This window comes from Archocentrus centrarchus, chromosome 6, assembly GCF_007364275.1.
Source record: "Archocentrus centrarchus isolate MPI-CPG fArcCen1 chromosome 6, fArcCen1, whole genome shotgun sequence".
Taxonomy (NCBI): Eukaryota; Metazoa; Chordata; class Actinopteri; order Cichliformes; family Cichlidae; genus Archocentrus; species Archocentrus centrarchus.
The window spans coordinates 19068959-19083972 of NC_044351.1; the positions used below are offsets into that span (position 1 = coordinate 19068959).

General features: G+C 42.4%; 1 protein-coding gene across 1 annotated transcript; it reads left to right on the forward strand.

Annotated features, from left to right (window-relative positions):
• Window positions 1–6549: 6549 nt before the first annotated feature.
• Window positions 6550–14694, forward strand: ciartb (circadian associated repressor of transcription b). The gene is made up of 6 exons (XM_030732492.1): window positions 6550–6679; window positions 8731–9193; window positions 9526–9601; window positions 10155–10233; window positions 11926–12055; window positions 13066–14694. Exons 2-6 carry the CDS (start codon window positions 8771–8773, stop codon window positions 13456–13458), a joined length of 1101 nt encoding a protein of 366 aa, XP_030588352.1. The 5' UTR covers window positions 6550–6679; window positions 8731–8770; the 3' UTR covers window positions 13459–14694.
• The last annotated feature ends 320 nt before the right edge of the window (window positions 14695–15014 follow it).

Here is a 15014-nt window from a genome sequence, read left to right on the forward strand (position 1 = left end):
TTAAAAGGTTGGGATGACATCCAAACAAAAGAGCACAAGTCCTAATGTGGACCTCACAATGTTATGCAAGTGTATGACTGCAGCAGCATAATAAAAAAAATATACATAAAGCCCACGCTGAAGCTTTTCTGTTCCTATTGGTGAGGAAAACACAAACCTCACTCCTGGGGCAGGGCCAAGGACACGTGTTAGCCACAAGCAACCCCTGCTATTAAAGGTTTATTCTGTGTGGAAATTTCAGCCTGACTCTTCAACCACACTGTAAAGCACTCTGAATGGGTGACTAATGCATGTCTGCTACTCTGCTACAGCAAGGTGAAATTTCACTCTGAGATTCTGCCTCCTGTGACTCCACTTTAGCTCATACAACCAATATATTAATGACATTAAGCATTACAATGTTAGTTATACAGGTGAAAACGAGTATAATAGCACAAGGAATTAAATGCTCAAGTCCCTCATGGCTTTGTCCAAAGTAATCCCTAAAGTATGCTTCCACAGCTCCATATTTTAAAAGACTTATTTAGTGAGATAATGATTTGCCTAATGAGAAATCTTTGTTTTTGCTGTTTAACAGTCAGCACATAGAATTTAATACATTCTTAATGGCTAATGTCTTCCAGCTGTAATATAATGGAGCAAGCTGTAATTAATTCTTTAATTACCTGCTTTTCCCATAATTGACATTTGATGACTTTGATGGCTGTTCTGTGTCTTCTGTTTAATAGACTGTGTCTTTAATTGATTGACAAAATAAAATTATCAGCAGACTGCATCTTCACAAAAAACAGGGAGGCACAAACATCCACACAGACCCTCGCGCACATTATCTGATGATGAAATTTTGTCACTCAGACCCAAGCGGACTCCAGCTGACTTACAGATGCAGGAAGTATAATCAAGGCTTAAGGGGCCTATTATACTCGCCATTCTCGCACAAGGGGCGCTGCATGCTAAAAGTGGCTCACATCCTCTAGCGCAAGTCGCACTTTGGTGTTGTTTACGCCATTCATGTGCCTCTAAATTCTTCTAACCTTGCGTGGGGGCCATGGCCGGCCACCTGGTTAAAGACGAGTGTCCAATCATGCTGATTTTTACCACTATTTTAATGATATATCAGTACAGAAGCTCAGAGATTCACAGATTACACAAAGGGGATCTTGCAACAGCTTGAAAAAGATGATTTTGTGAAAAGAAAAAAGAAAAAACAAACCCCCCCCCCCCCCCCCCCCCCCCCCCAAAAAAAAAAAAACAAAAAAAAAAAACCACACAATTTATTTGCTTCTGATTTTGACTTCTCCTTTTACACCAGTGCTAATGTGGATGTTTTGTCTGAGTGGTGACACCTATCTGCAGCAAGTACTCACGCTATACCCTCCGTCACATCTGTGTGCCTGCCTGTTTTTTTTTTTTGTTTGTTTTTTTTTTGTGGCGACACAGAGAATTTCCATTACAATGCAACGACTACGCATACATCTGTGTCCGTGTTGCAGACTTTGACATGGATAGCTAGAGACCCAGTGGCTGAGTAGTCATTGGGCAGATATCTGAACATTCGCACAAGCCCACGCATTCACCGTCTGATGATGAAATTTATGTCACTCAGACCCAAGTGGACTTGTAGATGCGTAAAGTATAATCAAGGCTTTAATAAACACACCACGACAGCAAATCCTGAGAAACTGGAACTGAGTCATTTCTTTTTGTTGGAAACTAAAGATATTTCAGATTGGCATTCGCCCAAAAGTGACACGTGGCTGTCATAAGAGACCTGTGATGAGGTTTGGGGCCAAAATGCTATGAAACAGTTTTGATCGTCTCCTCTCCAAGTGAGGTTGGATAAGTTGGCTTCAAAGAAATTATCAGCCCATATAACATCACTTCTAGATAGGATCTCGCACTACAACACCCACATGATGATTCCATAAAAGTGGTAGCAGCGGGAGCGTGGGCAGCTCTACGTTGGACATAAATTTGGCGGATAGCCTGTTGTCAGCCATCTCATCAGCTCTCCACAGGGAGCCTCAATTACAGACTTCATCAACGTATGTAATGCATGTCCAATTATCCGCTTCATACCAAGGCATCACAACCCACAGTTAGATCAGTACAGAAGAGGAGTGTCAGTAGAGCTGTCAATGATTTTGTCACGTTCACTTTTTTGACTCATGCTTTTTTTTTAATCTCTCATAAATCCCCTTATATAACCCTAACCTTCTCATTAAGATTATACTCTATTTTGCTGCTGCTACTAACTCACAGTGTTACATCATCTGAAATCAATATGGCTGCATGGCAAAGAAAATCTGTAGTAACAATGAATCACAGGAGGCTAATGTTTTAAGGTCTTTTTTTTGAAGTGGAAACCAATACTTTAAAGAGTGTTTCTGTGAGGTGTGTATTGGCAAAAGATCCAGCCTAGTGCAGGAATTATTCAATGCGCCGCAAAGGCAATGCTTGTGGTGAGCTCACAGTCCTCTGCATCATGTGTAGCCCTCCTCATCTGTGCGTGGAGAACGCAGGCTGGAGCACTTACATAACCTAGTTAAAATATACCCCAGTCACATGTAACATTCAGCCCTGCAGATAGATATCCCACTGTCGCTTGAGCTGCTCTGGCAGCCGTTCAGACACTAGAGAGAGTATAAACATACACACACACACACACACACACACACACACACATACAAAGAGCCATAAAATATTTGTCAGTGGTTGGCTGCCAGACATTCTCAACTGCCTGCATGTGAACTGTCTGTGTGGAAAATGGTCAGGGAGCTTTTTCTCTGGATGAAGCACATGTGACTGAAGTTGGACGAGGGAGAAGGTGCAAAGGAAGAGGGAGGGTGTATGACGGGGTGCCGGAAGTCCAACCCTTTAAAGTAACAAAAATGCAATGAGTATCATTTCTTCTCTGACTACATAACTTCTAATATCATCTCTAAATGCGATTGGCTGCGCATACAACTGACACCTTTTTCCCCCACACTGCTGCAGCGTGCCCACACTACATGCAGTTACATTTCTAGTGTGTGGGTGGGGTTTATTTGTAGAAGTAGCATTTACTGTAACAGGATGACATATCTGGAGGAGTAATATGCTACACAAGGGAGAAGTGGAAGACACGTTTTCTAACCAAGATTCAAAAGCAAAACAGGGTCCAGACATGGTGAAGCATTGCCCAGATTCAGATTAAGTCTAAAGCAATTTCAGTAATTTTTCTGTTAGTGGAACATCTGTGAAAATCATTATAAAACACATAAGCGTTTTGAGAGTGAGATCCAAGTCACAAAGTGCAGATTCAACTAGATTGATGGGAAAATTATTTTTTATTCCTCAAAGCTGACATGCTCAATTGGTGGTGGTGACTTGATGGAGCTAGTCCAAGGCTTTGCAAACATTACAGGAAAAAAAAAGAAGTTATGTAATCCTGTTATTACAAGTCTATGAATCACTGCAAGAACTGAATATTTTGTACCAACGTCAATTATGTCCAGCCAGCGGACGTCTTTAAGGTCTGGTCCACCTTTGTGTTTACGTTTGTGTTCCCTGCAGCAGCTTTAATTGTCGTTAACACAGTTATGAACATTCCTGTCGGTCTTCTCCTCCCTCTGAGCTCAAACCAAAACCTGTGACTGGGTAATACTCCTGCTATTAGTGGTGAGCAGGCATAATGTGAACAATGCTGTGGAAAGTCTGCTGTTTGCTGTGTCCCAGTTCAGAGACGCAGTGCATGATGTACAGCCTGGACACACACACACACACACACACACATGTGTCACCATAGGTCAAGTTTTGAGTGCGGGAAAGCGTATGGACGAAAGCCAGGGTACACCCAGCTGAGTCATATGAACAGTTCACGGGACAGATGTTGGGATAACAGACACACACATAAATATGCTCCCCTGCCAATAGTACTCAAACACTTTCACATATATGCCTTGCAGCATATTTACAGGTAAGGGCACAGTCTCTCTCATTCCTTCACTTTATGCAAGTGTAACAGGGGGTCAGTGTAGGTTACTGGCTAGCGCTCCACACACACACAAGTGTGTGTTTTTAATGGCAAGTCGTTGCATCAGACATGTGACGCTGTCTGAAAATGAGAAGCAGATTTTGTAATACTGTAAATCGTACACACATGTACTTGAGTTCAAAGCTGATTTCAGTCCACAGGATGAGGTGTGGCTGATGTTCCCCCACGTACACGTGCTAGATTTTTATTTTTTTTTAAAGAACAGGGTTAGACAGGGACAGATGTTCACTGTATGCCCTATAATAAAGTGGGTGTGAGTCTCCGATTGGTCTTTTATTTTTTATGAATGAGAGCAGGAGGCATCCAGTCTCTGTGGGATATGTTTTCAGCCTGCCTCTCTGAAAAATTGAAAATCGCAGTGCCAGTTTGTGTTGTGTGACTCATCTTGGATCCTGACAGGAAAATGCACAGATAAAAGAGTTCCCTTTTGTGAAAAGACTGCAAATTGCTGCTGTTGTTCTTTATGCGAATGACAAATTGTGAAAAATTGGAGAACAGCTCAAGAGAATTGGATTATTGTTAGCACACAGACATTCTTGGCAATCACACAAAAGATCTGCTGAAGCTGTGGTTAGGATTTCTATATATTTAACGCTGTGCGTGCACAGTTCAGTTTGTTGCATGTATGGCCCCAAAATAGCTCTTTGAATGTCAAAGACATGTAGATGTCTGTTTCCTGTGCTTTGAGGTGGATGTGATATATTCCACAGTGGCAGGGAAGCCTCTAATACAAATAAGGGAAATGAGAGTTTGGTGAAAAGCTGTAGGAAGCTCTCTGTCGTCACAAAGTCTGGGGTCACCGGTAGATCTGAGCCTTGGCAGCAGAATGGCAGGAGACTGTTTGAAAGACTGCTGTGATTTACAGGGCAATTAAAATTCAAAATGAGTGTCTCACTGTGCCAGTAGGTGTGTCACCTTGACTGGCTTTGGAATGCATTTTTCACAGGAGGATGTGATTACAGGCTCATCCGTAGAAAGCAAACCCAGTGTTTGGACCCAGAGCTGCTGGTGCCCTCACCCTGCCTGCTCTTCATTTTGACAGCAGCACATAAAGCAAAAGTAACCACATATGCTCCTCTATGATCACTTGACCACAAATTGCTCTTTGAATCTAATTACCATGGTACAAGCTCATTATAGAAAGCAAAGAAGGCAGTCCAAGAAGTCCTTCTGCATTATATCTCAGACAGATTTGCACCCGGTTGTTAAAAATGTCTGGGCAGCGTCTTTGGCTCTGTAAACATCTCGCAGAGCCTTTTTGCATATGACCTGTTTACTCTGGAGACAGAAGGGAGAAAAACGCGTTGCTTCAGATCCTGTCTGTCTGCATTGTCAACTGAGGGGTATGAAGAGGCCAGGCTGGTTGTGCCTTTTGAGTGGGTGTCTCCCGGGTGCACGTGATCCCCCTTTTGCCGTGAAAGCGTTCATGACTCACTGGCTCCAAGCTCAGGATTCTCGTCTGGCCTCTGACAGAGCGCTCTTAATCCCATTCTCTCAGGCAGTCAAACAGAGGTCCTGTGAGTCATCAGTTTGCCATCACTGTGCCCAGAAAAAAAATATAAATAAATAAAAAAAGATGCATATTAAGTTTGAAGGTTGAAAAAAAAAATAGTTTCAGGTTTCGTGTATTTAGCTTTTCAAGAAAAGCAAAATGAAACAGTTAGTGACTAATTCCAGTTAATTCATCTTAGTGTATTACTCACTTAGTCACTCACAACTTGGAGACACCTTATGTAATGTCTTATGACATAAGTTATTTATTTTACAGGTTAGCCTAATTTGAAATCATTTTAAGCAATAAGATGATAACATAGTAGCTTAGATTACAGATTAAAACGTCAAAATGTTTGGGCAACTGTAACATGACTGTTCACTTTGGTTTATTAACATCAATATTAACACCTAATAACATCTGTTACATGTTCATAATCTGCCTTACAACGATTTTATGTGAATATATGTTGCCAGTTACCCTTTAATTGACTTTAAATTGCAGGATTTTTATGTGCTCCATTGCTTATGGTCTTCTTTTGTCCCCATCATTAGCAAATATATTTTTAAAGGTATATAAAAAAACAATAGTTTACACAACCAGAGTCCCTGCTACACTCTACTAAAGTGTCCTTGAGAAACGTTCTCATTAACTATCACATTTGTTCCTGAAATTGCTGACTGCTGACTTGACCGGATCCACTCAAGCTTACTGACATGCCTCAAGTCGAGCATCATCATCCAGATGATATAATGCCCAAGAATGCCTGTAGAGTGACCACAGCCAGCCCTGGCTTGACTTTTCACCCAGCTGCTGAAACGAAACCGATCCGCGTGTCCACGTGTTTGTGTCATTTCCATGTAATTTGCATATGTAAACCGGCCTCGCCTATTGCTCCGCAGCTGCACTGAACAGAGAAGCCGATTCGTCAGTCGGAGCCGCTTGAGGAGCAAATGGGAGCGCAGGCTCCCGCTAGTCCCGCCCTCCCAGACACGTTGCCTTGGGAGAAGCAACACGGGCCGATCACTGGATGTACTGCCTCCTCTCTCTCACGCCGCACGTCCAGCACATCAGCTGCTCTCTGCCGACAGTCCTACTGGATTTACCGCTAAACAAAGGAAGAGCACGATCAGCCGCTCCATCCTGGGAAGGTAGGCACCCTACGCGTCTCATTTTAATCGCCGGAGCCTCTTGATGAACCGCACTTACTGTCTATTTCTAAAGAGAATAAACGCGATCCTATTTTGTTTTTTTTAAACCATCCAGAGGAATTTCACACAGACATTCTGATCGTAAAAAACAAAGAGTTTGTGTTTGTGATTAATGCTGCGGTGTGATAGTTTTCCTGTTTCAGGGACTGTTTCTGTATCTCTTTCTCTCTTTTTTTTTTCTTGCTTTCTATTTTTTTTTTAAATATTCCAGCATGCTGCCAAATTCACCGTTACTGATGAGGAAGTCTATTGTGTCTGTTACCCAACTGATGTAAAACCCGCATTTAGGCGGACATATCCGACCAGCCACCTTATCTCTTTCTGCTCGTTTTCTCTGATGGGAGATAATGACGTTTGACCTCAGAATGTGGGAAATATCCTCTCATATTTCAAGCGTTACGGCGTACGTGTTAAGTGGCGGGCATCTCTATTCAGGTGCCCCACCTACACAGGTAGATGGAGACGTCGAGGTCGCGAACGCTGACTGGTATTTTTATGCTTTATAGGAGAACCTTCCCTTTGATTCAAAAAGCCACTGTGTAAGGAGCTGTTACCAGTAACTCCTGCTATTTAAAATGTTATCAGAAATACAACTGCGGGCCTATATGTGTATGCAAAAGCCCAGGGCGAGTGAATATTTGGACAAGCCTGCCATGTGCCATGTGCTATTTTTTTGTTAGTTTTTTTTTATCACAGAAAGAAATTAGTAGCAGCCTAGAATAAGTCATGGCACATATCTATATTGAGATACGAGAAGAGAAGGTTTTCTCAGTGGTATTAGATTCATTTAAGTAAAATTTAAGTGTATTTATAAGAAGTGCAACTTATTATAGAGAGATATTGGACTTTCTTTTTTTTAAATCTGTATTACATAACACAAAATAGACACAGACATTGCAGTAGCTTAAAATTAGATTAAAGGTTAATCTCTATTATGTTACCTAATGCTAGTGTGGTCTTAGTATCATTTGTAAATCATTGGATTTATTTACAATGATGCCATGATATATATGTTTTACATTTAGTTCAGTAAATCAGTAAACGTCCGCTCCACCCTCCTCTGATACAATAAGATCAGAAGGCGTCAAAGAACCAGGGAGCAATTAACTCTTCTACCCTCAAATTTTTTTCAGCAAATAGGAGACATGGCAGCCCTTAACCTCTGAAAAACCTAAAATAAACTCCGTGCTGAAAATGCTGTAATAACTGCAGAGGAAATATACTGCAATTAAGGCTCTAGTAGGAGCCTTTAGTAGAAGTTTTTATTCAGAAGGCATTCAGCTGCTGTGAACAAACAGTGCTAGTCTCCCATTTTGTTAAATCTCTTTTTTCACCCCACAAGTGTCACTTGTGTTGATGGGAGGTCCGCAGTCTGCTGAGGTACTGGTCGTCATGGTGGCAGACCCCTGCCCCTTTGAATAAGCAAGCAAACAAAGTGCATGAATGAATGTGGTGGTAGCAGCTGGCAGACCAGCTGATAGAGCCAGAGTGAGGGGGAAAAAAAAAAAACCTAAATTGTAAAATGTAGAAATCTGTTTGCGTGCGATGTCATGATGTGGAGGGTTGCATAGAAAATAATTTGGAGGGACAAAGATTTGAGCCCCTGAGTATTTGATGGCAGTGCAGAACTGTTTGGTGTTTGCTTTTGATGGTGGCTGGCCTGTGTTTACTGGCTCAGGTGTTGCATCTGCAAAACAAACAGGTCATTGTGGTCTCAACTACTGTTATCTCACTGCCACCATCTGCTCAGAGTACTCTGCTGTCCCTTCTCCGTCTTTATTGTTATGTCTGCTCGGCTGGAGATGCAGTGTCTTTTGGAAGGGTTCTTTTTTTTTCTCTTTTTTTAAACTTATTACTCAAGAAAGGGCTTGATGCAGTTACTTTTTATATCCTGTTTCTCATCTTCATGTCCACTCCCTTTAATCATCACTTCTCCCTTTAATCTGTTTCATGTTGTTGCAAGATAGTAACAGGGACTTTCTCTTTGTCAGGTCAGTGATGGTCAGTGCTAGTTAGACCCTGCAGCTGAGGATGTCTGCTACAGATTCGGACAACTCCATTGACTGGCTGGCTAGCGACAATGAGGATAATGAGAATGAACAGGAGTTTGACTGTACCAGAAAGCACAGCCAGACAGAAGCTCCTCTATCCCCCTGTGCCCCTTCACACCTGGGCCCGACTGACAGCAGCTGCCACTGGAGCAGCGACTTGAAGGAGGGCGGCGGTAACTGGAGCGAGGTCAGGGAGGTCTCCAGCCGGGGATCTTCCGGCTACATGGAAAAATGGGACAGAGACACCACCACTGGACTGTGTAAAACACAGCAAGGAGAAAAAATGAATGGCAACAACACTCAGCAGGCACTGAAGAGACCTCACAGCTCTACAGAGGAAGAGTGCAAAGAGCGGCAGCTCATTTCCAACGTGTCAGAGAAAGAACGGATTTTTAGCAGTAAGGTGAGCACTTCTGTGTGTTTTCCACAGAAGGTGGTTGACACTGTCAGCAAAACTAGAGCGTGCCCTATCACCCAGACTGACTCCCCTGGTGGTTTTACAGAGTGCTTCCTGCATGACATTTCCAGTAAAAATGACCTTCCCCTATTTGCCAAGCGTCTCTAAAGAACTCCTTCTGTCATAAGTCAAGCAAAAGCTAGTTAGTCATCTAAAGTTGTCATCTTATCTAATAAAATGAATGGGGGGGTAGGCTTGTTTAATATAAGCTTTTTAGAAAGGTTTTTGAACACATTTTATCACCTATCTACAAGTAAATCTGTTATTATTGTTTTCAGTGCATGGAGCTACAATGCTACATTCATCCACTGTCATCAATCTTGAGTGGCCTTCGTTCAGGGCGATACAAAGAAAGTAAGTCAGTATTTAATGTGTTCAGCTTCACGATCAGCATATTAACCCAGTTTAACCCAAGAAAGGTCTTAGTTGAGTCTGTGTTTCTCACGGTCTCAGAGTAAAACAACAGAGTGCATAGACTATGCAAGTCTTTGTGGAATATGTGTCCCTGAGATATGAGAGCGAGATGTCTGAAACATGTGTTCTTGTAGTACTGTTGACTAACCACAAGCATTCCCTGTATGTGTGTGTGTGTGTGTGTGTGTGTGTGTGTGTGTGTGTGTGTGTGTGTGTGTGTGTGTGTCTCTCCAGTAAAGCTGATGCAGTTCTTGAGTCAGATAGGCATTATAAAGATCTCTGAAAGATAGCACCGTGTTCAGACAGGCACAGAAACTGCTTAGTTTGGCATCTTAGTCAAACCCGAACCTCGTTTGACCCGGCACTTCCTGGCTACAGAAGCAGCGAGTCTGTTCTTTCACACACACATTTCACACAACCCATCTGCTGAACAGACTCAGCCCTGCTGTCAACACAGTTCTGGTGGCTCATGCTACAACTTTCTCCTTGCCAGGACTCAGCAGTTTCCAGGAGAGTGTGGCCATGGACCGGATTCAGAGGATCATGGGTGTTCTGCAGAACCCCTACATGGGGTAAGTGTCCTAAATGTGACCCACGTTCCGCTCTACACCAAACAGTGGTATTCAGTACTTGTGTCAGTGTAGAAAACCTTGTGTCACTTAAATGCTCCTTTCACTTGTGGTTTCAAACCAGTATCAGAATCACACTGCACCCCCCCCCAGCATATATTTACAAGGGCTTCTAAATGCCGCTTGCTTTCTGTGGGTCGAAGTGGTCTCCATTATGTTTCTGACACACGGCTCGCAGCAGGTTCCTGCTGCCCCCACGCATTCAGGATAAATTTACTGCAGAGATGGCTGCCTCTCACTATAGCTGGGCATCTTGTTAAAAATGTATCAGGCTCCACTGTGAGAGCAGCACACTTGTGCCTGTGTGATTAGCTCGTCGCTGGCCAGACAGCATAATGGAATAGGATATCACCCCTTTCAAGGAGAAACTCTTAGTCCCTGTTTCACAATCATTTTAAAATGTTTTGATATTTGCCATCGTTAAATGGCAAAAAGCTGCCAATCTCAAGTTGTTACAATCTGATTTTTATTAGAGGTCTTTTTTTTTATTATAAAAGTGAATATCCATCCATTCACTCATGTATTTTATTAACTGCTGAATCAGAAACTTCCATATATGATAATTATGGTCATCACAAATTTCAGAAACTGCTGTGATATATGTTTCAGTTATATGGAAGCAGGAAGTGGTCAGATTTGAGAAGCTGGAAAGTTTGAGATTTTGATTTGAGTAATCAGTTTAGCGCAGAATTTCACAGAACAGTTGCACTTAATGATCGTATCAATGCTATTTCATTGCTCTGAAACTAAATCCCAGCATCATGTACAGTTTTTTTAAAATGTACACAGGGCGCAGATAGTACGAGGCTTTGCATCAAGGTATACTGAAATTAGACAAAGTGCTGCCGAGCCTAGCGCAGACTAATTGGAGCCCTCGCCCACCAGCTGCTGCCTTCATAAGGGGAAACAAAGAGTGGGTGTGGCAGCCTCCCTGCATACAGCCAGGGCAGAGGCTGGAAGGTGGACTAAACCCCTCCCTCCGTCTCTCCCGGTGTCTGCTCTGTGTTGCCAGCTGGCAGCCCCTGGAGCAACACAATGGTAGATAGGATCAAAGTGACTTTTTTAGCAGCCACTGTGGCAGATAATCTTTCACATGAATTTAACATGGGCTGAATAGAATATGGCAGGAAGGTCCTGATCATACGACACAGGCTAATCCCCAGCTCACCATCTGGTTCTGACGGGTGGCGGTTAAGGGGGATTCTGACTGCATCCACCTCCGACGTCAACTGCGTCAACTGTTTTATTTTTACTTTCACGCTGCGGGAGAACATTGTGGCTTTGGCGTTTATATTTAGAGGCGAGCAGGAGTATTACACGCCAGTCCACGTGTGAGCTCAAAGCATGTGAGAAATGTACTTAAGACAATGTTCCCCTCTCCACACACACATGGAGAGCAGGGTTTGTTGAGTGAGTGAATGTGTTCGCTCGCTTTTCAAGATTGCATATTTCCTGTGTGAGTTTGATGGAGTGATAGCTTTCAGAGAAGGGGTTACCAAAGATTTTTTTTCTAGATTATGCAGATTCATGCTTGATAGCTTGAGTAAATATCTCTTTCGCTCTTTCAATTTCTTTTCTTTTCTATTTTCTTTTTTTCTCACCTTTTCTTCCACTGTGCTTTTTTTTTTTTCCCAGGGAGAAATATATTAATATCATTCTTAAAATGGAAGAAATGCTGAAGACCTGGTTCCCTAATGTAAAGCTACAAGAACACCCACTCACTGTCACCCAGACAGAGGAAGCTGTTCCTACCAAGAAACTCAAGGTAAAATTGTTAAAAGATGCTATTGTATAAGAGCTCTTTGGTTTAGACAAAGGCTGCTGCCAGGAACATATGGTGATGACGCAGTGAAAGAGCGACTAAAATATCTATTATTATTTAATCACAGGCCTGGGACAGGGGAAGGAGGATTAAAAGCTATTTTTACTGAGGTTTTACTGCAGTCTCAGGTTCACTAAGAACAATGACAGAGGAGAAAAGGTAATTTTGGAGGCGAGTCCCTAAGGGGATAAGAAAGATCAGAATACTTGAGAACATTCCTTTGCATTTAATTGGTGAGGATTTACTTCTGACGCACCTTCCCATAAGCAGGATTTTATGAGTCACCATAAAGATTTTTTTTCAATACCTTATAACTGGCCATGCTCACTTTCATCAATGCTACCAATACCACAAAGTCTTTGTGATGTTGGATTGCACTGGTGTGTAAATTGTAGAGGCAGTGCACCAAAGTAGTGCAAAACTGTGGAAATTCTCCCAGATTATCTAAAGAATTTTTACCCTCTTGTATCTCTCCTTTGCTTCTTTCAGCTCATAATTTTTGGTTTTATGCCCGCAGCTGTCTTCAACATGTTGTTAGCTTTCTTGCACAAAACCTCTCATTAAACACTTTGTGTCCGGCACCAGATGGCAGACAAAATAAGTAGCTTTTCAACAGACTGGAGCTTCTAATAACTAAAGAACAGGATATTTTCCTCAAGAATTGGTGGAGGTCAAATCAGAGTTAAAATTAAATATTTTAGAAAGATGGAAACATAACTCAAAATGAAGGCCAGTGTTTCCTACTAATGTTAGACAGGCAAATTAACAAATTTTGAGGCACTAAAAATTTGTTTTCAGCTTGTTGCATTGCATTATTTATTTATTTATATTTCAGGGTCAGGACAGCAGATGAAAATTAGGCCTTTATAGTCTTGGTGATCAATTTGAATCATCACTGAATAATATATTGCTATGCAATTGAAACTGAGCTGTGTTTCTATTGTTCCCAACAGCTATCTCCAGTGACCACAGCTGCAGCAGCGAGCCCCATCACCACTAGCGATCCTCCAGCCACCGCCAAAGCCCTGAGAGTCACAGACCTCACTCCTCCTGGAGCGTACTCTGCCAATAACCTGAAGTGGCTCCACACGTCACCCATTTGCTCCCCCACAGCAGAGCAGGCCCAGGCTGGCCCCAGGCCCCTGCTGACCCCCACTGACAGAGACCTAACGCAGGACAGCGCTGTGTCCTCCAGCACAGACAGCCAAACTAAGACAAACTCGGTGCCCAGAGGCCCACCGCCAGGCAAAATCAACGCACCGTGTCTAGAGAGGCTTCTTAAATCAACAGACAGCATCATCACACGTAAGGGGACGGGGCGTTTGACGGACAGCAGCTGGTCCTAGTCCACACGGAGGGCTCGGTGTCCAGCTGTAAGCAGCGCACAGGAGGAGCCTCGCCTTTCCTACCCTGCAGGGAGCCAATCAGCTCACTTAGCTCATTCCAGCCTTCAGGAGAGATGAGAGCCTTCAAAAGGGATGTAACTGATTCCTCTTTAATATGGAAGCGGTGTTGATGAACGTGTTGCTTTCTGTATGGCAGTGTACCCTCTCTGACATGACAAGTATCTGCTTTATTTCCCTTTTTGTTGACTTATCTCTTTTTTTTTTTTTTTTTTTTTTTTTTTTTTTTTTTTGTTTGCACTCTTCGATAGCGTGTGTGAGAGTTGGAAGGATAGATTTTATATGCCGTGATACCGGAGAAAGTATTTTCACAACTGAATTGTTCACACTGGCTTGTAGATGTAAAAATACAGTATCTGAGTATCTGTGAAGCTGCCATTATGGCTGAAAGGGAAAGAACTGATGGAGAAGCTTGTGCTGGAAGGAAGACATGTCAGTGATCTACATATTGTGCTGAAAATGTGGGTGAAATGTGATGTTGCTCCCCTCCCATGACTCTACTCTTAAGTTTATTGATGTGACTGTTACTCATTTGTATTCTTTATAAATAACTCTTTTGGTACAACTCTTCTACCTCAGTGAGCACCACGTCACGGTTAGTGAGTAAGAATGTGAACACTATGCTCAAAGTAAGGACACCTCTACAGAGCTGCAGTGAGCCAACAAACGGCCTCTGACGACAAGGTCTGCAGTGCAAAGTCTCCCTGCTTGTACAAACAGAGGATGCTCTCTCCATGGGGGTTGCTCTCGTGGCCTGGCTGGTGCCAATGTAAAGAATGTCAACTGCAGATTTCTTTTTTGAGTCTCCCAGTAGAAGGCAAACAGTGCCTGTAACGTCAAGCTGTGCCTGTAAGCTGGTTTAATAAAGAGAGAGAACCGTTTAGAAACCTTGCTCCTCTGTGGGATGTACAAATCAGGAATTCTCACTCTCCTGCCGTTTTCCTGTTTTGAGTAAGTTATTCAGATCTCGCCAACTACTTTCTGTGGTGAAGCAGAACAATTTTTTTTTTTTTTTTTTTTTTTTTTGCCACAGAACTGGACAGTATGTTGGACCAGCAGAGAGGGACAAGGTATTTTGTCTGTGTAAATCTTACAGGAAGGTTGTCAATTTACCCTGAAAAGTGGCCTTTACAGTGTGAAATTTTATACTTTCAAAATAAATGTGGTTATATTGGTTTGATGCAAAATGGCTACAGATTCTTCTATTGTGAAATCTCTTAAAACCATCTGGTAGAGAACCAACATTCGGTCAATTATCTCAGCATGTAACCCCAGAGGCTTGTTTTAACATATAAGCAAAAAGAATATACAAAATTTCCTCAAATCATTCTTACCCAAGAGCTAAACCAACTCAATTATTCATCAAAGACCCCCAAAGAAAGAAGAAAGGGTGCTATCTGATTATTGTCGCAGTGTGGCCAATTATAGGGTGAGTCCCTCAAAGGGAGCCTACTTCCTGAGGGAATAATAAGATTTATTGTTTGCAGGGCAGGGTTCCA